This window comes from Panthera tigris, chromosome C1, assembly GCF_018350195.1.
Source record: "Panthera tigris isolate Pti1 chromosome C1, P.tigris_Pti1_mat1.1, whole genome shotgun sequence".
Lineage (NCBI taxonomy): Eukaryota > Metazoa > Chordata > Mammalia > Carnivora > Felidae > Panthera > Panthera tigris.
The window spans coordinates 41,930,099-41,955,199 of NC_056667.1; the positions used below are offsets into that span (position 1 = coordinate 41,930,099).

At 34.8% G+C, this 25,101-nt stretch overlaps 1 protein-coding gene across 15 annotated transcripts in view; it reads right to left on the reverse strand.

The window, feature by feature from the left end:
• The window catches only part of TUT4 (terminal uridylyl transferase 4), a 134,996-nt gene that overhangs the window by 84,950 nt on the left and 24,945 nt on the right, over positions 1-25,101 (reverse strand). For 9 of the 15 annotated variants that reach the window (XM_042997171.1, XM_042997166.1, XM_042997165.1 and 6 more), the window contains exons 1-5: positions 25,023-25,033; positions 24,263-24,376; positions 21,958-22,809; positions 13,665-13,828; positions 8,039-8,155 (exon numbers count right to left, since the gene is read on the reverse strand). In XM_042997171.1, coding sequence (XP_042853105.1) covers positions 8,039-8,155; positions 13,665-13,828; positions 21,958-22,717 — 1,041 coding nt within the window. In that variant the 5' untranslated portion in view covers positions 22,718-22,809; positions 24,263-24,376; positions 25,023-25,033. Of the gene's footprint in view, positions 1-8,038; positions 8,156-13,664; positions 13,829-16,323; positions 16,400-20,897; positions 20,975-21,957; positions 22,810-24,262; positions 24,377-25,022; positions 25,034-25,101 lie in introns of those variants that run through there. The other 6 variants (XM_042997161.1, XM_042997162.1, XM_042997164.1 and 3 more) reach the window with 5 other exon arrangements.

Below are 25,101 nucleotides of genomic sequence, written 5' to 3' on the forward strand. Positions count from 1 at the left end.
ATTCTCTATTCACCTTTTCTGACTCACTACACAAACTGTTACATAAGTCCCAATCTGCTGTCATACCATATTCTAAAAACCATCTACTATGATACTTAACCACATTCTTTCTCAATCAACCATTTGCTTATATGCCCGCAAACTCCTTATGTTCACAGGTTATGGAGCTGTACTTCTTTTTACATTTCCGTAGCAGCAGTACCTAAAGCAGAAGCTGAAGGTACACAATAAATTCTTTATAAATTAAAAAAAAAATCTATATTAGTCTTTTTACTGGAAAATATAGTTCAATTATCTTTTTTGGATATGCATAAAATTAGTATGATTGAGCTTTTTAATCTGTTTTTCCTGACACCATCAAGCCTTGTGCCCTACCCCAAGTCTGCCCATTCTTTGGGATGGAGGGTTTTTCATTATCTTATTCAATCTTTCTACCTCTAATAGTTCAGAGGTTATACTTTTTTGCTACTTATAAAATGTATACCCTAGGTATTTCAACATGGATACTTAACCTAACAATATCTAAAACAAACCAGTATCTTTTATTCTCCTCCAAACCAGAAAATCTTTTGAAAGTTTTAATTTGGATAACCCTCTCGAAATTTACAGCCTATTATTGTTAGTATTTTAGTACTAGCCTGCATTTTTCTCCATGACAAACTGAATGCTATTGTTGTTGTTGTTGTTGTTGTTGTTGTTGTTGTTACTGTCATTTTATTCAACCGATGTATCTTTAACTCTCCAATCCTTCTTCCAACTCTCTTATTTCCTCAAAGATCATTTTTAGTCTAAAATACAGCCTTTAGAACTTCCTTTACTGAGGGTCTTTTAGAGGTTAACTCACTTCTTTTATCCATCAATATATTCTGTGCTTAGTATTGTTAGATACACCTTTATGGGTGACCCCACCTTTTCTTTTTGACTGCTTTTATAAAAAATACTTTACTGAAATATAATTGACATAAACAGCACAAATATAAAGTTTACAATTTGGCTGATATCTGACATACATATACCACCATAAAACCATCACTGTAGTCAATGTAATAAATGTATCAATCACACATAAAAATTCCTTCATATCCCTTTGTGACCAATCTCCCACCCCTTTACACACATACTTGGGCAACCAATGACCTGCTTTTGACAACTACAGTTTAGTTTGCATTTTCTAGAGTTTTACATAAATGGAATCACACAATACATACTCATTTTTATCTGGCTTCTTTCACTCATGTTAATTATGTTAAGATTCATCTGTGTTGTATATATCAACAGATCATTCCTTTTTATGCCAAACAGTAACATGGTATGAATATATACCACAATTTGTATATCCTTTCACCTACCTACTCATGTACATTTGGCTTCTCTGCATTTTTTGGCTAATAATTGCATATAAAGCTGCCATGAACATTAGTATACAAGTATTCGTACAGACATATGCTTTCACTTCTACTGGGTAAATACATAGTAATAGAATAGCTGATAGTGTATTAGGTGTATGTTTAACTTCTTTCAAACTGCTGAAGTGTTTTCAAAAGTGGATGTACTACCACATGATCCAACAATTCCACTTCTGGGTACTTACCCAAAGGAAACAAAAACACTAACTCAAAAAGATATTGTACCTCCTCATGTTCACTGCAGCATTACTTCTAATAGCCAATACATGGAAACAACCTAAGTACCCATGAATGGATGAATGAAAAATGTGATAGACAGATATAGATATATACTTCCCATTGTGTATGTGTGTATATATACAACAGAAATTACTCAGCCAAAAAAAGAAAGACATTTATAACAGGGATGGATGCTGAGGTCATTATGTTAAGTGAAATAAGACAGAGAAAGAAATGCTACATGATCTCACTTATACGTGGAATCTAAAAAACACAAACTGAACTCATAAATACAGAGAACTGATTGGTCGGGATGAGCAAGATGGGTGAAAGTGATTAGATGGTACAAACTTTCAGTTATAAAATAAATAAATCTTAGGAATGTAATGTACAGCATGGTGACCACAATTAGTAATAATGCATTGTATATTTGAAAGTTGCTAAGAGAGTCAATCTTAAAAGTTCTCACCTCAAGACAAAAAATTTATTATGTGTGGTGCTGTACAACCAGACTTATTGTGATCATTTTGCAAAACGTATAGTGAATCATTATGCTGTCTACCTAAAACTATGTATCTCAATTAAATCTCAATTATATCTCAATTAAAAAATTACTGAAAATAACTAAAAGTTTTTAAAAAGTGCAAGTACTACTTTACATTTCCATCAGTACTGTTTGTGACTTACAGTTCGGTGTCCACATCCTTGACAAACCTTGGTACAGTTATTTTTTTTTTTATTTTTAGCTATTCTTGTATTGATTTCCCTAATGTAAAGATACAGAACGTTGAACATCTTTTCATGTGTTTGATATCTGTATATCTTTTGTAATGAAGTGTCAACTCCAATCTTCTGCCCATACTTTTATTGGACTGTTTATTACTGAGGTTTTTAATTTTTTTATTGAAGTATAATTAACATACAATGTTGTATTAGTTTCAGATACACAATATAATGATTCAACAATTTTATACATTTCTCAGTGCTCATTATGCTTATTAGTGAGCTTTCAAAGTTGTTTCTACCTTCTACATATAAATTATTGCCAGATACATGATTTGCAAGTATTTTCTCCCAGTTTGTAGCTAATAATCATCATTTTTTGAATTGTATCTTCCAAGGAACTGAAGTTTGCAATTTTGAGGAAGTCTCATTAATTTTTTGTGTCCTTTAGTGTCATATTTTTTAAAATTGTGACTAACCCAAGGTTATAAACATTTTTTCCTATAGTTTCTTCTGGAAATTTTATGCTTTTAGGTTTTACATTTAGGTCTGTTATTCATTTTGAGTAATTTTTTTATACAGTACAAATTACGGATCTAATTATTCTAGAGCCATACATTTAGAAGACTTATCATTTCTCCACTGAATTGCTTTTGAACGTCAAAAATCAGTTGTTCACACATGTGTGGGCCTATTTCTAGACTCACCATTCTGTTCCACTGATCTATTAGTCCACATGATCCAGTACCACACTGTCTTGATTATTGTGGCTTTGTTAAGTCTGGAAATAAAGTGTATTAGTCCTCCACCTTTGTTCTCTTTCAAGGTTGTTTTGGATCTTCTAGATAGAGCCTTTGTGTTCTCATATGAATTTTAGAATCAGTTTTTCAAATCAGGATTTTGGCTGGGATTATGTTGAATCTATTCATCAGTTTAGAAAGAACTGACAATAATATTAATTCTTCTAACACCCAAACAAGACGATTTCTCCATTTATTTAGCTCTTTGATTTCTCTCAGGAATGTTTTATAGTTTTCTGTACACAAGCTTTGCATATTTTGATGCTATTTTAAATAGGGTTTTTTAACTTCTAGATTTCACTAAATATTCTACATAAACAATTATATTGTCTATAAATACAGTTTTGCTATTTCTTTTAGAACCTCTAATACAATATTGAATAAAAGTGTTAAGAGTGAACATTATCTTCTTTCTTCTCCAATTTTTTTAATGTCATAAAATATACACCACATAAATTTCACTATCTTAACTGTTTAGGGTACATTTCAGTGACATTAAGTAAATTCATACTGTACAACCATCACTATCATCCATCCACAGACTTTCCATCTTACAAAACTGATACTCTATATCCATTCATGATAACTCCCCATTCCCTCATCTCTGCAAGGTTCTGGCAACCACCATTCTACTTTCTCTATGATTTTGTCTATTCTAAATATCTCAGGTAAATGAATTCATATAGTATTTGTCTTTTTGTTACTGGCTTACTTTATTTAGCATAATGTCCTCAAGATTCATCCATGTTATAGTATATCAGAATTTCCTTCCTTTTCATCACCTATTGTATGTTTAGATAACATTTTGCTGACCCATTCATCTACAGATGGACACGTGGGTGGCTTCTATGTTTTAGTCATTATGAATGATGCACTATGAACACAGGTGTACAAATATTTCTTCAAGACCCTGCTTTCAGTTCTTCCAAGCATACACTCAGAAGTGTAACTGCTGGATCATATGGTAATTCTTTTTTTTTTTTTTTTAATGTTCATTTATTTATTTTTGAGAGGGAGAGAGCACAAGCAGGGGAGGGACAGAGAAAGAGAGGGAGACACAGAATCTGAAGCAGGCTCCAGACTGATCTGCCAGCACAGAGCCCAACGCAGGGCTCAAACTCATGAACCATGAGATCATGACCCTGAGCCGAAGTCAGATGCTTGACTGAGACACCCAGGTACCCCAGTAATTCTACCTTTAATTTCTTGAGGAAACACAATACTATTTTCACAAGAGCTATACCATTTTTTTTTAATGTTTTTATTTATTTTTGAGACAGAATGAGACAGAGCATGGTCAGGGGAGGGGCAGAGAGAGAGGGAGACACAGAATCTGAAGCAGGCTCCAGGCTCTGAGCTGTCAGCACAGAGCCCGACACGGGGCTTGAGCTCATAGACTGTGAGATCATGACCTGAGCTGAAGTCAGACACTTAACTGACTGAGCCACGCAGGCGCCCCAAGCTATACCATTTTCATATCTATCTTTTCTCCTAATCTTAGGGAGACAGTGAGTGTTCAGTCTTTCACCATTAAGTATGATATTAGCTGTATGTTTTTCATAGATGTTCTTTATCACATTGAGGAAGTTCTCTTCTATTCCTAGCTTTGCAGAGCCTGATGCAGGGCTTGAACTCATCAACTTGAGACCTGAGTCGAGATCAAGAGTTGGACGCTTAACCGACTGAGTCACCCAGGAGCCCCTTGCTGAGACTTTTTATAAGAACTTTTTAAAATGCTTTTTCAGCATCTGCTGAAATGATCAAATAGTTTTTTTGGTTTGTTAATATGATAAATTACATTCATTGGTTTTCTAAACCAAAACTGCACTCTTGGAATAAAGCCCCACTTGGTCATAATATATTTCTTCCTTAAAATTATTCTTAGATTCAACTTGCTAAAATAATGTTTAGAATTTTTGCATTTATATTCATGAGGGATATAGGGCTTAAGTTTTCTTTTATTGTAATGTCTTTTTCTGGTTTTGGTATCAGAATAACATAGGCCTCATGGACTCAATTAGGAAGCCATACTCTTCTTCAGTGTTCTGGAATATGTGTACTGGCACACAAATTATCAATTATCCCAGAGCTCAAGGGTGACCTTTTATTTCTTTTTTTCAAGTTTTTTCCTCTTTCTATTTCATTTTGGATGGCCTCCATTATCGTATGTTCAAGTTCACTTTTTCTTTTGCAACGTCTGATCTGCCATTAGTCCTACCCAGTGTAGTTTTCATCTTAGACCCTGTAGTTTTCATTACTATAAATTCAATTGTAATCTTTTTTATATCTTCCAAGTCTCTATTTAATTTTTGGAATATCAGGAATATAGTTAACTGCCTTGATGTCTTCCTCTGCTAATTCTCGAGTCAATTTAATCAGTTTTTCCCCTCATCATGGTTTGTGTTCTCCTGCTTCACCGTATGCCTGATAATCTTTGAATGCCAATGTGAACTTTTTTTGTGGTGATGGATATACTGTGTTTCTATAAACATTCTCAACCTTTGGTCTGAAACACTGGAAACTGTACTTTTGGGTCTTGTCTTTTAAATACTTTAGTCAGGATCAGACTGCATTTAGTTTAGGGTTATATACTCCCCACTCCTGAAACAGAATCTTTCTGCATACTCCACCCAATGCCCATGAAGGTTTTCCAGTCTGGATAGTGGCAAGGTACTTACTATTCAAAGCCCTATGTGAGCATCAAGCACTGTCTGAATTCCATCAGATGATTCTTTCCCTGGCTCTAGGCAGCTTTCTCACATGCATGTACCAATCAGTACTGTGTTGAATACTCTGAGGGGACTGTCTTTACACCTATGGATTTCTTTCTTTTTTTTTTTTCTTTTTTTTCAAGTTTATTTATTTATTTTGAGAGAAAGAGAGAGAGAGCACAAGCAGGGGAGGGGCAAAGAGACGGGGAAAGAATCCTAAGCAGGCTCTGTGCTGTCAGCAGGGCTCGAACTAACAAACTATGAGATCATGACCAAAGCCAAACCCAAGTGGAATGCTTAACTGACTAAGCCACCTGGGCACCCCTTTCTCTTTTTTGTTTCTTCAACAAGAAAGCTTTCTCTTTTTTGTTATTCTATCCTACAAACTCTGGCCACCCTGGATTCCCTGGACTAAAGTTCATCTCACCTCTGGGAGTTCATTGGGTTCCCCTCCCTATAATGCAGCATGGAAATCAAACTGGAGTAATCATTGGGTTCACCTCATTTGTTTTCCATTCACTGCCTGTCCTTCATTGCTTGAAAACCACTGTTAGCTATTTTTATCCTTTTTTCCCCTTTGGTTATTTCAAGAGTGAGGTAAATCTAGTCCTTTTTATTCCAATTTCAACAAAAGCAGAAGTCCAGTACGACTGTTTTTAAGGTTTGTTTGCTTTTTTGTAATGTTCTAACATTTCCTTATAAAGTATATAATGTGTATTGGCTTTCTTTTTAAGTTTCTTGTTTGGAACTCCCTGAGGTTCCTGGAATTAATGAGTAGCATCATTCAACATTTCTTGAAATTTCTCAGTTATTATCTCCTAAACTACCACTTTGTCTCTGTTCCATTAAGTCTTATGAAGCTCTAATTAAACCAAAATAGGGTAATAAAATCTGAATTTCTTTTCCGAATTTCTGATTTTCTTCAATGCATTCATTTTTTCAAGAAAGATGTACTGAACACCTACTATGTGTCAGACACTGTCCTAAGCAATATAGAAACAAAAATAAGACACTAAACCTACCTGCTAGAATACTGGATATTGAAAGTGTAGAAGAAAAGGAGAGAAAGCAGACATGCACAATACATTCTGATCAAGCTGCTATGCAAGCACAGAAATACCTAATCCAGACTTTTTGGGAAGATCAGGTAAGAGTATTTCTCAGAGAAAATACACCAGCAGAGACTGAGACATAAGTAGATTACATAGTATTAATATTACAACTTTGAAAAGAAAAAATTAAATAGCTAAAATACTAATCATTTTTAAAAACACTATTCATATCTATGTCTATGAAATGTTCAAACAAAAATAACTAACTAAAAAATTATGAATTCCCAAAGTCTAATCATCATAAAGCCCTGCATGGTCTGGACTTCTCTACCTTCACCTCACATCATTTTCATCCTATCTCTCTTTGCCCCAGTCACACTAGACATTTTCAGTTCCTAATATGCCACATCATTTCCTAACTTAGAGAACTTTATTCATACTTTTTTGTGTAAAATGCCCTCAGCTTACTCCTCTGTGCCATTCACATTTCTTTTAAACTACTTCAAAGTTCAACTCAAATGACACTTTCTCAGATAAACTGTCTCTGTTGCAGACTAAGTAAAACATTCTTGTACACTTCCTTAGCACATTTCTCCCTTTAATAAAACTCATTATACTTAAATTCTTTTCCAGTGTACGCCTTCACCAATACTTTAGAAACTCTGAGGGTAGGAATCACGACTATCTTGTTCACTGCTGCCTAGACCAAGCACATAAAATCTCAATAAATATCAGGTGGACTGACTGTACTTGACAGTTATGTATGTATGTAAGTATGTATGTATTCATTCATGCAGGTTTTATTTTTAAGTTATCTATACACCCAACATGGGGCTCAAATTTACAACCTGGAGATCAAGAGTCACATGCTCTACCAAATAAGACAGCCAGGCGCCCCTCTCTGACAGTTTTAAACTTAGTAATCAACATACTTTAGGATGAAAAGACTGGTCTCTGAAAAGAACCTCCTGACCACCTAAGATAAAGTCAATCACAGTTTTTAATGCTATCATTTTAGTTACTAATATAAGACTGGACAAATGCCTCATTTTTGGTTTCATAAATAAATCTCTGATATAGTTTTACCATTCAAAATATAAATAAAATATTTTGTAAAAAGAACTCACCAAAATATTTTTCTTATGTCGTTTCTCCTTTATATGTTTATGAGCTCCCTGGATGTTTTCAATGTGAATTAAGCAAAGTTTGCATAGATATCGGCAATTGGTATATTCTGGTGAGCGCTGAAAAGTTAAAAAATATATTTTCAGAAAACAGAGAAGTAAATTTTTGACTATATATTTGGATGACATAAATGTAAGTAACAAAAATAGTCATTAAAGGAATAAATTTTTAATAAACAAATCAGTACTTATATACCAAAAAGATAGTTGTCCTTTTCAAAACAGTCACCATAGGCGATTATACACTAATTTCAAACAACATGATAATGTAATATAGTCTTTAGAATCCAATGTAGGATAAAAAAGTCAGTTTTGTTATTTAGTCTTATTCCAATGTTGTCCCAAAAACCAGTTTCAAACTTTGTCTTTTTATTATAAAAAATAAAATCCACCCTCAAATAGGGGATTTCAAAAGAATGAACTGCAAATATGGAAGACAGTTTCAAAAGCTGAGTTCCAAAATCACTCCAATGAATCTCAATCTCATGGGAATAAATGGATACTCTCTTGAGTCAACTATTCTGAAGGGAACAATTCTGACACACAAAATTATCATAGTACTTTAGTCATACTTTATAAATCTACTCTTGAAATAATTTTTAAAAACTTAGTAATTTCAAAGGGCCTGTTATGTGCTAGGCACCATACTAGGTGTTTTCACATATAATTTGTCACTTTAATACCCCTAATAATCCAATTAGATTGGTATTATCTTCATTCTATACATGTGAAAACAAAAGCTCATACAGCTTGTAACTTTCACAAGGATACAACATTAAGTAGGAGATGCTGAATCTAAATTCATGTATATCTGAATCCAAAACCAGCTCTATCCATATTGATTACACAATGAAAAATTATAAACACACAATAAATACACATTGAATTTAAAATATTATTTCTAGTGCCTTATACTGAAATTGCAACAATGCTTAAATTTTTATCTCAGATCGATCTTCAATAGGCTGCAATTCCTGACAAAAAGATTCTCTCACCCCAAATTTACCAACAATCCTACCAGACTAAAAATAAATACAGCCATCATTTAATGACTCCGCATTTTACTGGCAAAGCAACTAAATCTCAAGAATTAAATAATCTGTCCAAGGCAACAAGCAAAAAGGAAAATTCAGTTCGATAGTCATTTCGATTTGTAGTATAAAAATCCTTTCACCATTTGCAAAGATATGGATGGAGCGAGAGTTATGCTAAGTGAAATAAGTCAGAGAAAGACAAATACCATGTGATTTCACTCATATGTAGAATTTAAGAAACAAAACAAACGAGCAAAGGGGAGAAGGGGGGGGCAAAGCAAGAAACAGATGCTTAACTACAGAGAACAAACTGGTTACCAAAAGAGAAGTGGGTAGGAGGATGGGTTAAATAGGTGATGGAAATTAAGGAGAGCACTTGTGATGAGCACCAAGTGTTGTATGGAAGTGCTGAATCACTATACTTTACACCTGACACTATCATTACACTGTATGTTAACTGGAATTTAAATAAAAACTTAAAGACAAAAAAGAAACCAAAAAAACTCTTTCAAATCTGTCCTTCTTGGGGAATGAATTAAGACCTTGCAGAGACTCCTACCTCTTAGTTTCTAACCACAACTAATACTTAACTCCCTAAATACCTTCTTAGCTCATACTATGTCAGACATTTATCTAGGAGCTGGGGAAATATAAACAAAACAAATTCTCTGTTCTCACAGTTTACATTCTAGTGTACAGAGACATGTAATAAATAAACAAATGCACAAATTAATAGGAATATGGTGTGGGAGTATTAACTACTTTTTTAAAAAAGGGTCCTCACTTAAGACTTTACTGATAAACTTAAAGGAAGTGAAGGACTAAGCTGGGTGGATATTTGATAAGGGACATGCTAAGCAGAAGGAAATGTTAATGCTAAGGCCCTGGGGCAGGAATATGCTAATATGTTTGAGAAACTGCAAAAAGCCTAGTATATGACTGGCAGAGGGGTAATTGGGGCCAGGTCACAGGGCCCCTTAAAAAGACCCTGGCTTTTATTCCAAGTGTGAGAGGAAGACACTGAAGGTTTTCAAGCAGAGAATTACAAGATCTAATCTACTTTTAAAGGGATCACTTGCCTTCTTCCTAATTCCTTCAAGAACAGAAGCAGGAAGAGCTTATTGCCATTATGAGCATACTGCAACAATCCAGAGGAGAGATGATGTTGACTTGGTTCAAGAAGAGTGGTGAATGTGGCAAGAAGGGTCAATTCAGGAGTCAAAAGCATAAATACAGAACACCTGAAGCTATGAATATTGATGAGGGAGTCATGAAATAACTTATGATACGAGTTTTTCAGTTGTAAAATATTAGCGGACAAGGACTTGTCTGGATTTTTTTTTATAAGAAAAATTTGTTCTAACACTGAACGGGGAGTCAGAAAGCTTGAGATGACATCTCAATTGACCTTGGATAAATCTCTAACACTGAAAACTGCTTCTATCATCTTAGAATGTAATAATAAAAATTGCTCTCCTTGGTAAATTCAATTCTACAAATAGCTGATCTTTATTTAGTGGTTACTACATACCAGGCACTATGCCAAGAACTTTACTTGTATTACTGTATTTAGCCCTCCTAACAGCCAATGAGCTGTTATTTTTTTATCAACTCTATTCTAATGATGAAGAAACTGAGGTTTAAAGAAGTTAAATAACTTATCCAATGTTACCCAACCAGTAAGTGGCAGAGATAGACCCCATGACTCCGAAACCCATACACTTTAATCACTAAGCAAACTACCTCCAATTATTGGCTAACTCCTATGTGCAAGGCAATAATATATTAAGTACAACAGGAAATAGGACAAAAATGTTCTATCATGAAGCTTCTAGTTTCATAGGAGAAACAAATAAAAAATGTTTTAAAATTCCTTTATTATAGTTATATTTTATTTTGCCATTAAACACACACACTAATAAACCTTTTTCTGGGCATGGAAATTCTAGTCAACGATACTAGTCAACTAGTATTTCCTAGTCAACATTTAACACTCACTATGGGGAAATTTACCCTTCTGATCTAAGAGCTTGGATTCACTCCTTCTTTGGTACAGTTTAAAAATCTACATCTTTACTCCTCAATCAGATAATCTATGGGTATAGTGTGAACCAAAGGACCTGATGAAATCAAAAGCAAGTAAAGAATATTCTTAATGGGGGCGCCTGGGTGGCTCAGTGGGTTACGTGTCCAACTTTGGCTCAGGTCATGATCTCACGGTCCATGGGTTCGAGCCCCGCGTCGGGCTCTGTGCTGACAGCTCAGAGCCTGGAGCCTGTTTCGGATTCTGTGTCTCCCTCTCTCTCTGACCCTCCCCCGTTCGTGCTGTGTCTCTCTCTGTCTCAAAAATAAACGTTAAAAAAAAAAAAATTAAAAAAAAAAAAGAATATTCTTAATGAATGTCTAAAGCTGGTAAAAAAAAAAAAAAAAGGTTAACTAAGAGTACACTCTACAACTGGGGCACCTGGTTGGCTCAGCTGTGCTGACAGCTCAGCGCCTAGAGCCTGCTTCAGATTCTGTGTCTCCCTCTCTCTCTGCTCCTACTCTTCCCCTGCTCATGCTTGGTCTCTCTGTCTCTCTCAAAAATAAACAAAACATTAAAAAAAAAAGTACACTCAATTGAAAACGAGAGGTTTTGGAGGACAAAGAGGTGCCAGGAAGAAAAGAGATTACAGACATCTATGCTGGTACTGGCACACTCATTTTATATAATTATTGCCTAAATTCAAATAAACAAATTCAAACAACAAATAATACGTCTTCCACACTTCCAAGCTTTTCTTTTACCCCAGGCCATCCTTTCCCACCACCATCAAATATCCATTTCACCCCAACTTCTTCCTTCTCCCAAGAATTGATCTTTCCTGCTTCATATCTTACCCCATCCAGTCCCCAACTTGTCTTAAAAACACATCTTTCACATTTCCTTTATATATGCCATATAATATTCACCTATATCAGCCTTCCCCAATTCACCAAGTCAATTCCTAACTACTCCTTCAGACTCCATTCCAATGTTACCTCTTTATAAAGCATTCAAGCTGGTCGCTCTTTTAAGATCCCATTTTCAAACAACAGTGTTACTATTACTGTTATTTGCTTACATGTTTTTCTCTAATCAGTAAACTCCTAGAGGAGAAGCATCATGTTTTTAAAAATGCCACACACGTCCAGTTCAACTTTTTATCACCAGATCATGGTACATGAAAAGCACTCAGTATTTATCTTAACAATACACAGATCCAGAATAGCACTAATTCCAGACTTAGGGAAAAGAAAATGATAGGAAAGAGAGGACTAAGTAAAACAGCAAATTGCAAAAGACTTCCTTCTAACTAGCTTGGGAGACTAGCTAGTACAGAACCTAAATTCTCTTCTACATTATGGGCCCCAACACCCTTAATATTCCTTTCTATTTTCAGAGGGTGACTACTCTGTCCTATTAATAACCCAGGATCGCCTTCTTCAATTTAGATATGACCTCATTTTTCTAAACTCTACAAAATTATACCATTTCTTTCTTTCCTTTCTTATTTATCAAGAATGATTACCTATTTCCTTGTATACATATTCACAAATATCCCAAATATCTATTTATGAACAGATTGATTTATGATTCTTTCCTTCAATACCTAGCAGTGTTTTTATTAAGGCTAGGAATGTTTATTTCTAGATTAAAAAATTAATTAGTACTCAGGAACAAGATACAAATGGCTACAACAGTTCCTAATACACTGGAGATACTCAGTAAATTTGGGAGAAAAAAGAGGAAAAGGTAGAAAACCAACGAAAAAGGGTTAAAGTGTAATACATCATATAGTATTTACCAATTTATTTATCATTCCAAATGGACTGTTCACTTCTAATTCATAAACTGCCACTTTCACCAATATATCCCCAGTGCCTAGCATAGTACCTAGAAAGTAACAAGCACTCCGTATCTATTGATAAGTGAATAAATCAAGGGTCAACAAACTTCTTCTGTAAAGGGACGAAGTAATACTTTGGTAAATATTTTACTTTGGTAAATATTTTGGTAAATATTTACTTTGGTAAATAATGAATATTTTATGCTTTGATAAATAATAAATATTTTATGCTTTGCAAGCTATATGCTCTCTAGAGCAACTACTCAATGCAACTCTGCCATGGTAGCATGAAAGCAGCCATAGACAATAGGTAAACAAATGGGCATGGCTGTGTACCAATAAAACTTTGTTTATAAAAACAAGGAGTAGGGGTTTTTTTAATCACAATTTAAAAAACACAAAACTCACCAACCAAAAAGCAAAAAAAAGAGGATAACCCCATAGTTTGCTGACCCCTGGAATGAGAATGAATGAAGTCAGATTCACAGATATAAGGATTTACTGAACAAAGGGAGAGAAGAAAGAAGGAAAGAGGGAAGTTAGGAAAAATGAAAGCTATCTCTGCCTTAGCAATAAAAGGAAAAAAAAAAAAAAAGAGCTGTACTTGGCAAAGAAAAGTTATGAAACATGCATCTTCCTCCAAACAACTAAAATGACATAGTATACTTTTTCAAGTCGAAAGATGTGATCTCTTTCTAAGCGTTCTTCTGCTTGTTTCAAGCCTAGCCTCTGCTCAGGTGTCAATGCAGATTCATCTATCACAGTAGCATTTTCTAAATAGTCCATCTCTGAAGAATTTTCTTTATTAGATTCATCATTCTTCATTTTACCTGGAAAAGGAAGCAACCACTTAGTTACCATCAGCAGAACTGAGAAATTTAAAAAAAATTTAATGGAAAACATTCAATTTCTGCACATACAGAAAAAAGATTCTTTCCTTATACATTCCTTAGTTGTACAAGTTGGTATACTTATGTAAGATTGAAGTAAGAGATATACATGGTATCAGAATTCACAAAGAAAAATCTATGTCATGGGTCAAATGCCTATCTTGTTCTTCCAACCTATCAAGAGAGACAAATCTAACTGACACTCTCTGCAGAAGGCTAACACACTATAACCATCTTGCAAAATGTCTGAAGTATGATAAAAAGCTATTTGAAGTCCCAAAGATTAATCACTAAAATCAGTTTAGTGACTTCATCAATATACACTAGCAGCCAAAATAACATACATACTCTAGACCACAAACCCACACCAAGCTCCTCCCTCTTTGCTTTCACTGAACTCATGGATATCTCTACCACATCAATATTTCTTTCTTTGCTTCCCTACCTCACAGCTACATTGCAATCTCTTCAAGGCAAAGACTGGGTGCTGTCATCTTTTCATTTTCAGCACGTAGCATTATATACCTAGCATACAGTAGGTTCCACTATCACTGTGATTTTTCTAAATACATAATGAATCATGTTATTATTCTCTTGCTTAAAATATATAAGGCTTTCAAAGAGTTCAGGATAAAGTTTAAACTCTCTAGCTTATTACATGTCATTCTTGCCTTCATGAAGGCAGTAAACAGAGTAAATACAATAATTCCAAGTTGTAGCAAGTGTTATAAAAGGGGAAATGCAAGTAACTGAGAAGGAGACTTTAGATATGGGAGTCAGGGAAGGCTTCTCTCAGATTTTAAACCAAAACCTTCAGAAAGAGAGCTAAGTTCTCTATATCTCTAACCTTATATTCTGCCTTAAGCATCTTTCATTTCATTCATACCAAATGTGCTAGAATGGATCATTGCTACTTCAAGTCTCAATGTCCTTTATATATGTTTTTTCTTCCACCATCAAGGCCCTCCTCACTTCAACTAGTAATGTTTACCTGTCCTGCAAAATTCAGCTTGAGCTTAACCTAATTCAGAAGACAGTCTGATATTCTTTATACAGTTGACATTTGAACAATACTGGGGCTTGGGGTGCCAAAATCTGCATGTAACTTTTGACTGCCCAAAACCTTTACTATTAATAGCCTATTTTTGACCAAAAGCCTAATGATTAACAGTTGATAGACACACATTTTGCATGTTATATATACTATATATTTTATTCTTACAGTAAGGTAAGCTAGAAAAAAAAACTGTTATTAAAAAAATCATAAGAGAAAATAGATTTACAGTACCATACTATATTTACTTATATTTACTTATATTTACTATATTTAAAAAAAAAAAAAAAAATCAGGGGTGCCTGGCTGGCTCAGTCAGTAGAGCATGTGACTCTTGATCTTGAGATTATAAACTGAGCCCCATGCTGAGTGTAGTGATACTTTTAAAAAAATGAAAATATTAAAAAAAAAAATTTAAGCTTATTTTTATTTATTCTGAGAAAGAAAAGGAGAAAGAGCACAAGAGAGGGAGGAGCAGAGAGAGAGAGAGAGAGAGAGAGAGAGAGAGAGAGAATCCCAACCAGGCTACACACTGTAAGCACAGAGCCCAACCCGGGGCTCCATCCCACGAACGATGAGATCATGACCTGAGCCAAAATCAAGAGTCAGACACTTAACCAACTGAGCCACCCAGGTGCCCCCAAAAATAATATATTTTTTTAATTAAAAAAAAAAATCCATATAAGTGGACCTGTGCAATTCAAACCTGTGTTGTTCAATTATACAACTGTATTCTCGTAACACTCTCTATTGTTTCACATTTGCATAATAATGTAATTTGTATTCATTTCTCTATCTCCTACTTCACATGATAGATTCCTTGATGCTAATGACTAGGTATTATTTAACTTTGTACTTTCAGATTTTAATACCTAGACCAGAGAAGACACATAATAAAAGTGTACTGAACAAATAAATTTGGATGTATCTAAAAACACTACTTAAAGTAAACGTTCATGGACAACAGATCTCTCCATTCTGCCCTCAAAAGCCAACTGCATGCCGTCTATAAGAACCATGACAGTCAATTCTACCTTTTGATAACACGAATTTTCTAAACAAAGAAGAAATGATAGGCCTTTGGAAATGAAGTGTTTCCTACCACAAGGACACAGAAGTCTCTAGAGGCAGGTGGCAAACTCTTAAGATGTTATTAGAAGGATTCAAACATAAGAATTATGTTAGGTTGGCTAATTAATTCTTAAATTATTGTCAGGGAAAGACTGATGCACAATAAGTAATTTGCAATTGTATCCTAGTATTTAGAAAAATAATTTAGCTTTTTAGTAACGATTTTATGATGGTAATGTAAAATAAAAGGTAAAATTCTAGTTTTATTTCTACATTTCATGATAAAGAACAGTAGTAAGAATATTCTAACCTTTTTCTCTTTTCTATATGTACAATTTGCCAAGCACTACAAGGCAACATCAGCAACTCTTGTAAAACTGTCATTTCTGCCAATATAAATAATTATAGAAAGTTACGTACCTTCTTTAAAATTCAGAAATAAATTATTTATTTTTCTAAAATCAACATGAATATAAAATAACATCTGGCAGAAGTTCCCAAATTTCTTCCATCAAACTCCAGTTCTGTGAGATGTTAATACTATCCCAAAACAACAAGAGTTCAAAACAGGTATTCAAACAAAAACTTCTACATGAATGTTCATAGCAGCACTATTCACAACAGTCAAATGTGGAAATGACCCAAATGTCCAATCACTGATAAACAAAATGTGGCATATCCGCACAGTGGAATATTATTCAACTGTCTTAGCTCAGGTTGTCATAACAAAATACCATAGACTTAACAGGGATTTATTTTCTCACAGTTCTAGAGGCTGGAAAGCCCAACATCAAGGTGCCAGCAGGTTTGGTGTCTAATTAGAGCTCTCTCCTTGGATTGCAAACAGTTGCTTTCTTGCTGTGTCCTCACAAGGCCATTCCTTGGTTCATGCATACAATGAGACAGATGCCTCTATTCCTCTTCTTATAAGGCTTCAATCCCATTGTATTAGGAACCCACCCTTATGACCTCATTTAATCTTAATTACCTACTAAAAGCTCTTATCTCCAAATGCAATCATACCAGGAGTTGAGACTTCAGCATACAAAATTTAAGGGGACACAATTCAGTCTATAGCATCAGCCTTAAAAAGGAAAAGTCCTGGGGGGTGCCTGGGGGGCTCAGTCAGTTAAGCATCCTACTACTCTTGATTTCAGCTCAGGTCACCACCATGATTTCATGGTCATGAGACCGAGTTCCACATCTGGCTCTGCACTGGGTGTGGAGCCTGGTAGAGATTCTCTCTCCCTCTGCCCCTCTCCCCTGCTTTTCCATGCTCGCTCTCTCTCTCTAAAAAAAAAGGAAAGTACTGATATATATAACACAAATGAACCTTGAAAACACGATGCTTAATGAAGGAGCCAGACATACAAAACAACATACGTGATTCCATTTCTATGAAACATCCAGAAAAGGGTAAATATATAGAAACAGAAAGCTTAGTATTAGTGATTGTCAGAAGATGACAGGAGGAGGGCAAAAGGATGTGAATCTTAATGAGTAGAGTGCTTCCTTTTGGGGTGATGAAAAAGTTCTGCAATTAGACAGTGGTGATGGTTGTACAACACTATAAATGTACTTAATGGCACTAAATTATATACTTTTAAATGGTTAAGACAGTAGTTATCATATGACTCAGAACTCTACTTCAACATATATATCAAGGAGAAATGAATACACACACCCACACAGAAATTTTTAAATAAATGTTCCAAAAAAATGTTAATTGCAGGGTTATTTATACTAGGCAAAAGATGGAAACAATTCAATGACCTATCAGCTGATAAAAGGATAAGTAAAACATGGTATAGCCATAAAATGGAATATTATTCAGCAATAAAAAGGAGTAAGGTACTAGTACATGCTACAACATGTATGAATCTTGAAAACATTCTGCTAAGTGTAAAAAGCCAGACACAAAAGGCCACATGTTGTATGATTCCCTTTATATAAAACAGGGAAACCTATAGAGACAGAAAGTAGATTACTGGCTGGCAACGTCTAGGAGGAGGGAGTAATGAGTAAGTGACTTCTAATGGGTACAGTTTCTTTTGGGGGTGATAAAAATTTTCAGGAATTAGACAGTGGCTATATCTACACAACTCTATGAATATAGTACTAAAAACCCCTAAACTGTATGTTTTTAAATGAGACATTTTGGCATGTGAACTGTATCTCAATAAAATTATTATATAAAAAGGTAAATAAAAATTTTAAATATGACAAATAGTAATAAAGACTATGGAGAAAGGCACCTGGGCATCTGACTCCTGGTTTCAGCTCAGGTTATGATCTCACAGTTCATGAGTTCAAGCCGAGTCAGGCTCTGAGGGGCTGGTGCAGAGCCTGCTTGGGATCCTCTCTCTTCCTCCCTCTCTACCCCTCCCTCACTCACACTCTCTCTTAAAATAAATAAATGAACTTAAAAAAAAAAAATAAGACTACTGAGAACAATTAAAAAGAGTAAAGACTGTAAATTTTAGATAAGTGACCCAGCAAAACCCTCAATGAAAAGGTGAAGGAGGTAAGGGAGCAAGCCATGTGGACATCTCAGGGAAGAATGTTCCAAGCAAAGGAAAAGCAAATGTGAAGACCATTCTCCATATTTGAGGAAATGCAAGGAAACCATGCAGTTGGAGCAGAGAAGGGGAGAGGGAAAAAATGTAGAATGAAAGCACAGAAGTGGAACAGTAGCATAGATCACAGTAGCACGGATCACATAGGGCCTCACAGGTCACTGCAAGGATGCTAACTATTACTCTAACGTATAGGAAACTAGTAAAACATTTTGAAGAGTAGTAACATGACCTGAATAATTTTAAAAGGATTATTCTGGCTGTGTAAAAAGTAAAATGAAGGGTGGTATAAATGAAAGTAAGGAAATGAGTTGGGTTATCCTGCTCAAAAGCATATCTTACTCAGGAGCTTTTTAAAAATCCAGCATCTTGGAGCCCGTGAGTGGCTCAGTCGGTTAAGCATCCAAATCTTGGTTTTGGCCCAGGTCATTATCTCACAATTTCTTGAGTTCAAGCCCCATGTAAGTCTCTGTGCTGGCAGCATGAAGTCTGCTTGGGATTCTCTCTCTGCCTCTTTCTTCCCACCCTTCTCACTTGCACTGTCTTGTCTGTCTCTCTCAAAATAAATAAACTTGAAAAAAAAATTTTAAATACTAAAAGGAGACCTGGGTGGCTTAGCTGGTTAAGAGTCTCATGGTTAAGAGCTCATGCCATGAATTCTCGGTTGGTGAGTTCGAGCCCCACATCAGGCTGTCTGCTGTCAGCACGGAGCCCACTTCAGATCCTCTGCCTCCCTCTCTCTCTAACTCTCCCGTTTGTGCTCTTTCAAAAATAAACATAAAATAATAAAAATTAATATTAAAAAATAATCCTATGGTCGCCTGTATGGGTCAGTCTATTCAACATCTAACTCTTGATTTTGGCTCAGGTCATGATCCCATGGTTGTGGGACTGAGTCCTGTCTCAGGCTTAGCAAGGGCTCAGCGCTGAACATGGAGCCTGCTTAAGATTCTCTCTCTCTCCTGTTGTCCCTCTTCCTTGCTTGTGATCTCTCTCAAATAAAAATAAATAAATAAATCTTTAATTTAGATTTTTCACTAACTCAAGTGGCCAAACCATTATAAGTGATCTTTAAGCAACTTCAAGCATTCACAGGGGCACCTGGGTGGCTCAGCTGGTTATCAGAGCCTGCTTAGGATCCTCTGTCTCCCTCTCTCTCTGTCCTAGCCCTGCTCACATCCTTGCTCTCTCAAAAATAAATACATTTCAAAGAAAAAATCATTGGGGCGCCTCAGTGGCTCAGTTGGTTAAGCATCTGGCATCAGCTCAGGTCATAATCTAGTAGTTAGTGAGTTTGAACCCCACACTGGGCTCTCTGCTGTCAGCTCCTGTCTTAGTATCATCTGTCTCACTCTCTGCTCCTCCCCGCCGGCGCTCTCTCAAAAATAAACATTAAAAAAAAAAATCATTCATGAGGCTCCTGGGTGGCTTAAATAGTTGAGTGACTTCAGCTCAGGTCATGATCTCACAGTTAATGTGTTCAAGCCTCTGTGCTGACAGCTGGAGACCGGAGCCTGCTTCGGATTCTGTGTCTCCCTCTCTCTCTGCCTCTCCCCTACTCATGCTCTATCTCTCTCGAAAATAAACAAAGATTTAAAAAAAATTTTTTTTAATCATTCATTGGGGCGCCTGGGCGACTCAGTTGATTAAGCATCTGACTCAGTTATAACTCAGGTCATGATTGCATTAGTTTCATTGGGTTTGAACCCCACAATGGGTTTTGTGCTGATGGTGCAGAGCCTACTTGGGATTCTCTCTCTTCTCCCTTTCCCTTTGCCCCTCCCCAGCTCATGCTGTCTCTGTCTAAATAATAAACTTAAAAATTTTTAATACAAAAAACAAATTAAAAAAAAATTATTCACATGTTATCATGTTCAGATTTGCTTATCTAAACATTATCAGTAGTGTTATTTATTTGATACTATCTTTAAATTGACTTGCTTTTTTTGACCTTCTCCTAAAGCGTATCTTTAAAATTATGAAGTTGGTATTTTTCTTATGCATATAAAAATACGTCTATTAAAATTTAAAAAAAAAAAGTCTGTCAACATACTATCACCAGAAATAAAAAGAAACTATTTCTAAACTCTTTACCAGAGGTTCTCAAAGTGTGAAATAGCTTTCTTTTGTTATTCATATACCAAGAAAAGGTTTTATCCAACTAGCCACAGAAACATGAGGAAAAAAGATTGGTAAGAAAAATCCATTAAGTTAAACAGAATCAGGATTACTCAAAAGACATAGACAACATTTATAAGCAACTAATTAAAACTAAGATCAAAATCCCAAAATAAAATGAATTTTATACCAATAGCTCAAGTAACTTCCAAGGGTCCTAACCAATCTGTGCTTCCATTCTTGTTCCTGTCAAAAAATTTGCTGCACTGCAGCCAAAAAGATTAAAAATATGTATCTGTATCTGATCATGGCACTACCTTACTTAAAATTCTTTAGTGTTTTCCAAAACACTCATAATAAAGTCCAAACTGCCTATCATGTCCTAAAAGGTCCTTCATTCTCCAATTGTTCTAAGACTTTTCAGCTGCATCATTTGCTACTTTTCCCCTCAATTCTGTTCCAGTCATACTCAATCTCAGTCATACTCTCAGTCTCACATTTATGTCCTACATTTTCTCAATCTAAAATCTAAATCCCTCAATTAAATCATGTACTCTCTCAACTCTTAAGTTTTTGGCACTGAACTAAACCACCACTTTATCTGTATCACCCCCCATCAAACTAGAAGCTTCCTTGAGGTCTGGGGCTGTATTTTTTGGGTTTTTCATTGTAAATATATGCTTGGCATATAAAAGGAACTCAATACATACATGTTTGTTGAATGAATGAGTTACATATTACCAGGACCACTTAAAAAGTGTTTGTGTGTGTACACATGCACATACCTACATACTGGACTATAGGAGCCACTAATTTCTATTTGCACAGGCTTTTTACCCACCTCAATAAATGTAAACGTTCTTTTTTAGCTTAAAAAGCCATATTATTTGGGCACCTGGGTGGCTCAGTTGGTTAAGCATCTTACTCTTGATTTCAGCTCAGGTCATAATCTGATGGTTTTGAGATCAAGCCCTGTGTCAGGCTCTGCACTGAGTGCAGGGCCTGCTTGGGATTCTCTCTCTCTCTCTCTCTCTCTCTCTCTCTCTTTCTGCCCCTCCTCTGCTCACACACGCACACTTGTGCTCTTTCTCTCCCTCTCAAAATAAACAAACATTTTTAAAAAGCCGTATTATTAATGTCCTTCTTGTAATTAAAGTAGTTAAAATCAAACTGGTGATAATCTAAACACTATTAACATAGGAAAAATCTCTCCAAAAATGTGACCCTGGGATAATCTAATTTGTACTTACTCAAATCATCTGATATGTCTTCAATTCCCGAAGCACTATCATCAGAATCACCAGTATTATCTGTACATGCTTGTTGCTTCTGAGATCGTGGTGAGTTTTCCAAAGCAGATTTTTCTCCCTCTACAACATCAATATTCACTTTGTCCAGAGAAGTAAAGGAACTTGGAATTTTTCTTCCAATCTGCTGTAATTCTATCTGTCGCATGTTTTCTTTAAACGGTAAACTGGGTGCCTTCTCTGGTTCTGTTAGCGAACCAGGGACCTTTTCTGATTTCATCTGAGCAATGGGTACTTTTTCTGTTTTCCTCTGTGAACTAAGTGCCTTTTCTGCTGCTATTGCCTGGGAGCTGGATGTCTTTTCTGTTTTCACTGGTGAATTAGATGACTTTGGTGACTTTTCTGCTTTTGCCTGTGAAACAGGTACCTTCTCTGCTTTTACCGGTGAATTAGGTGATTTTTTTGTTTTGCAATGACTTTGATCTCGAAGGACTAATCCCAAATCTTTAGGACTTGCTACGTTGGCAGCATTTACTTTACATGATTTAACTTCTGTCTTTTCTATACAAATATCATTTTGCTTATTTTTTTTACTACTATTCCTATTTGGAGAGCTGGTCCCAATTTCTTTTATGGATTTATCATTTCTAGCTTTCAAAGTTTGATTAGATATAACTTTAACTGCTTTGCTTTCTTCTGAAAGAGCCCAAGCATTCTTCTTTGGTTCATGATTTTCATTTTTAGAGGTCTTAGACTCTTCCATTATTTGAAAACCTGCTTCTTCCCAATTGTGATACTGTAAAATGGCAGATTTCTAGTAGTTGAATTGCTTCAAGTCCAGATTAGGCAAACAAACTATTGGATTGGAAAAAAAAAAAATCTGTTATTTAAAACACAAAAGCCACTTTTTTTAAATTGGTGAGACTTTCAAAATTTGTTCTTAAAACTAAAGAAATAGTAAAAAATTAAAAACTCTGAAAACCATATGAGGAGTTAAAACCCACTTAGTAAATAACAACCAAATGCTCATAAAGAAGGTTGTAATGTAATTATGGCAATATGACATCAAAACAATTTTAGAAGTAAAATTTGTTTTACATTACTCAATAAGAATTTCAACTAAAAGGGAAATAAAACCTGCAATTGATATACCACAATTAACATAAAAGGAAATGGAACAAAGAAAACACAAAAATCCTAATCTAGGGGAGCCTGGCTGGCTCAACCAATGGAGCATTTGACTCTTGGGGTCGTGAGTTCAAGTCCCACATGGTGTATACAGATTACTTAAATAAACAAAGCTTTTAAAAAAAGAATCCAAATTTATAGGCAATATAGGGAATCAGTTTATAGAGGCCCAAATTGTAAGATTTTGCCTACATGACTTTCCTACTAAACACTACCTATTTATACTGCTAACCTACTTCAAACTTGATTTTCTAAAGATGGGGAAATAATGTCAACAGACTTTCTCCACCTCTAAAGTATAAAGGAGTTTAAATTAATTTTTCTGAGATTAAAAAATTTAAAAACAGGAACACAGAATTAAAAAATGATAGTAATATTTATATGATATAATGGTAGGTACATGACATCATACATTATACAAAATCGATAGAATATATACCATTAAAAGTGAACCCTAACATAAACTATGGACTTTGGGTGATAGTGACATGTCAATGTAGGTTCACTGACATAACAAATATACCACCCTGGGATGATGATAGGGAGGCTATTCCTGTATTGGGGAAGGGAGTTTATGAGCCTTCTGTATTTTCTGGTCAATTCTGCTATAAAAATTTAAACTGCTATATAAAAATGAATGTTTAAAAAAGAAAGATGATAGAATACTAAAATCAGTCAGAACTCATCTTGTTCTAAAATATAATAGAAACAATTATACATTTACCACTGAGCACAAACTACAAACAAATTAAAATGCTGCATTTTGTTAAGTTATTTCTATATTAGAAATACCCTGTATACTGTATTTTACAGAAATAAGAATTTTTTTTTACTGTTCACTTTGCCCTGTATGCCTTAAATTCAGATCTATGCTTCTAAACAGATAACTAATATGAATAAAAATTAAAGTCAGCTAAAACAAAATGTAAGTGGCATCTTTGATTTTACTTAATTTATTAAACTACAAATTTGGGCAAATGAACACCTCTAATCATATAACCATACATCATATAAATGCAAAAAAATTGCCTAAAATAAAAAGTCCAAAACACCAAGTCATATCCTCCCAACTATCTATTTATACCAAAACCTATGTCCAAATTAAAGAAACTAAACTTACCTAGCTATGTCTCCACCACAACATCTTACTCAACGTGCACCTAAGTTTTATAATTCCTATTGTAGTAAAGCAGTATGTATCCTCTGCCTTGATCTCTGTCCAGATTGACATTCTCTTTTATTTAAAACAAAAACAAAAACAAAAACAATTAGATTCTTCTTTCTAAATTATTTTATGGACACCTGGGTGCCTCAGTCATTTAAGCATCCAACTCTTGGTTTCGGTTTGGTTTTTGCAGTTTCATGGGTTTGAGCCCTACACATCGGGCTCTGTGCTGGCAGCATGGAGTTTGCTTGGGATTCTCTCTCTCTCTCTGTCCCTAACTAAATAAATATATATATTTAGTTAAATAAATATAAACTAAACTATTTATTTAGTTTATAAATAAATAAACTAAAAAAATAATTTTATAAAGTAACTTTTTCAAATTATAAAATTTAAGCCAAAAAAAACCTTTAAGCCAAAACCATCCTAGATTTTCACCATTAATGTCTTCTGTGACTAATATTATTTTCTAGTAAAAAGCTGTAGCACTCTTAGCTATAAAAGAATGTTTATATTCCTGGTTTTTGGATATTTGAATTTATTAAATTTATACATTCTGCTCTCAATATTCTTCATAAGGTGTTTCACATAAATGTCAAAACAGTTACCAAATATGACTATATCTAAATTCTTGTAGAAACTACTGCACATTCTTAATTTTAAAAATAAAAATGGATTCTATTTCTAAAAGATTAGTTTTACCTTATCCAGAAACCAAAATATTTTAAATTTTCTAATTCTATTCTATGATGATGACTCTAATAATTTTGTAGATGTCCTCTCCCTGACAAAAG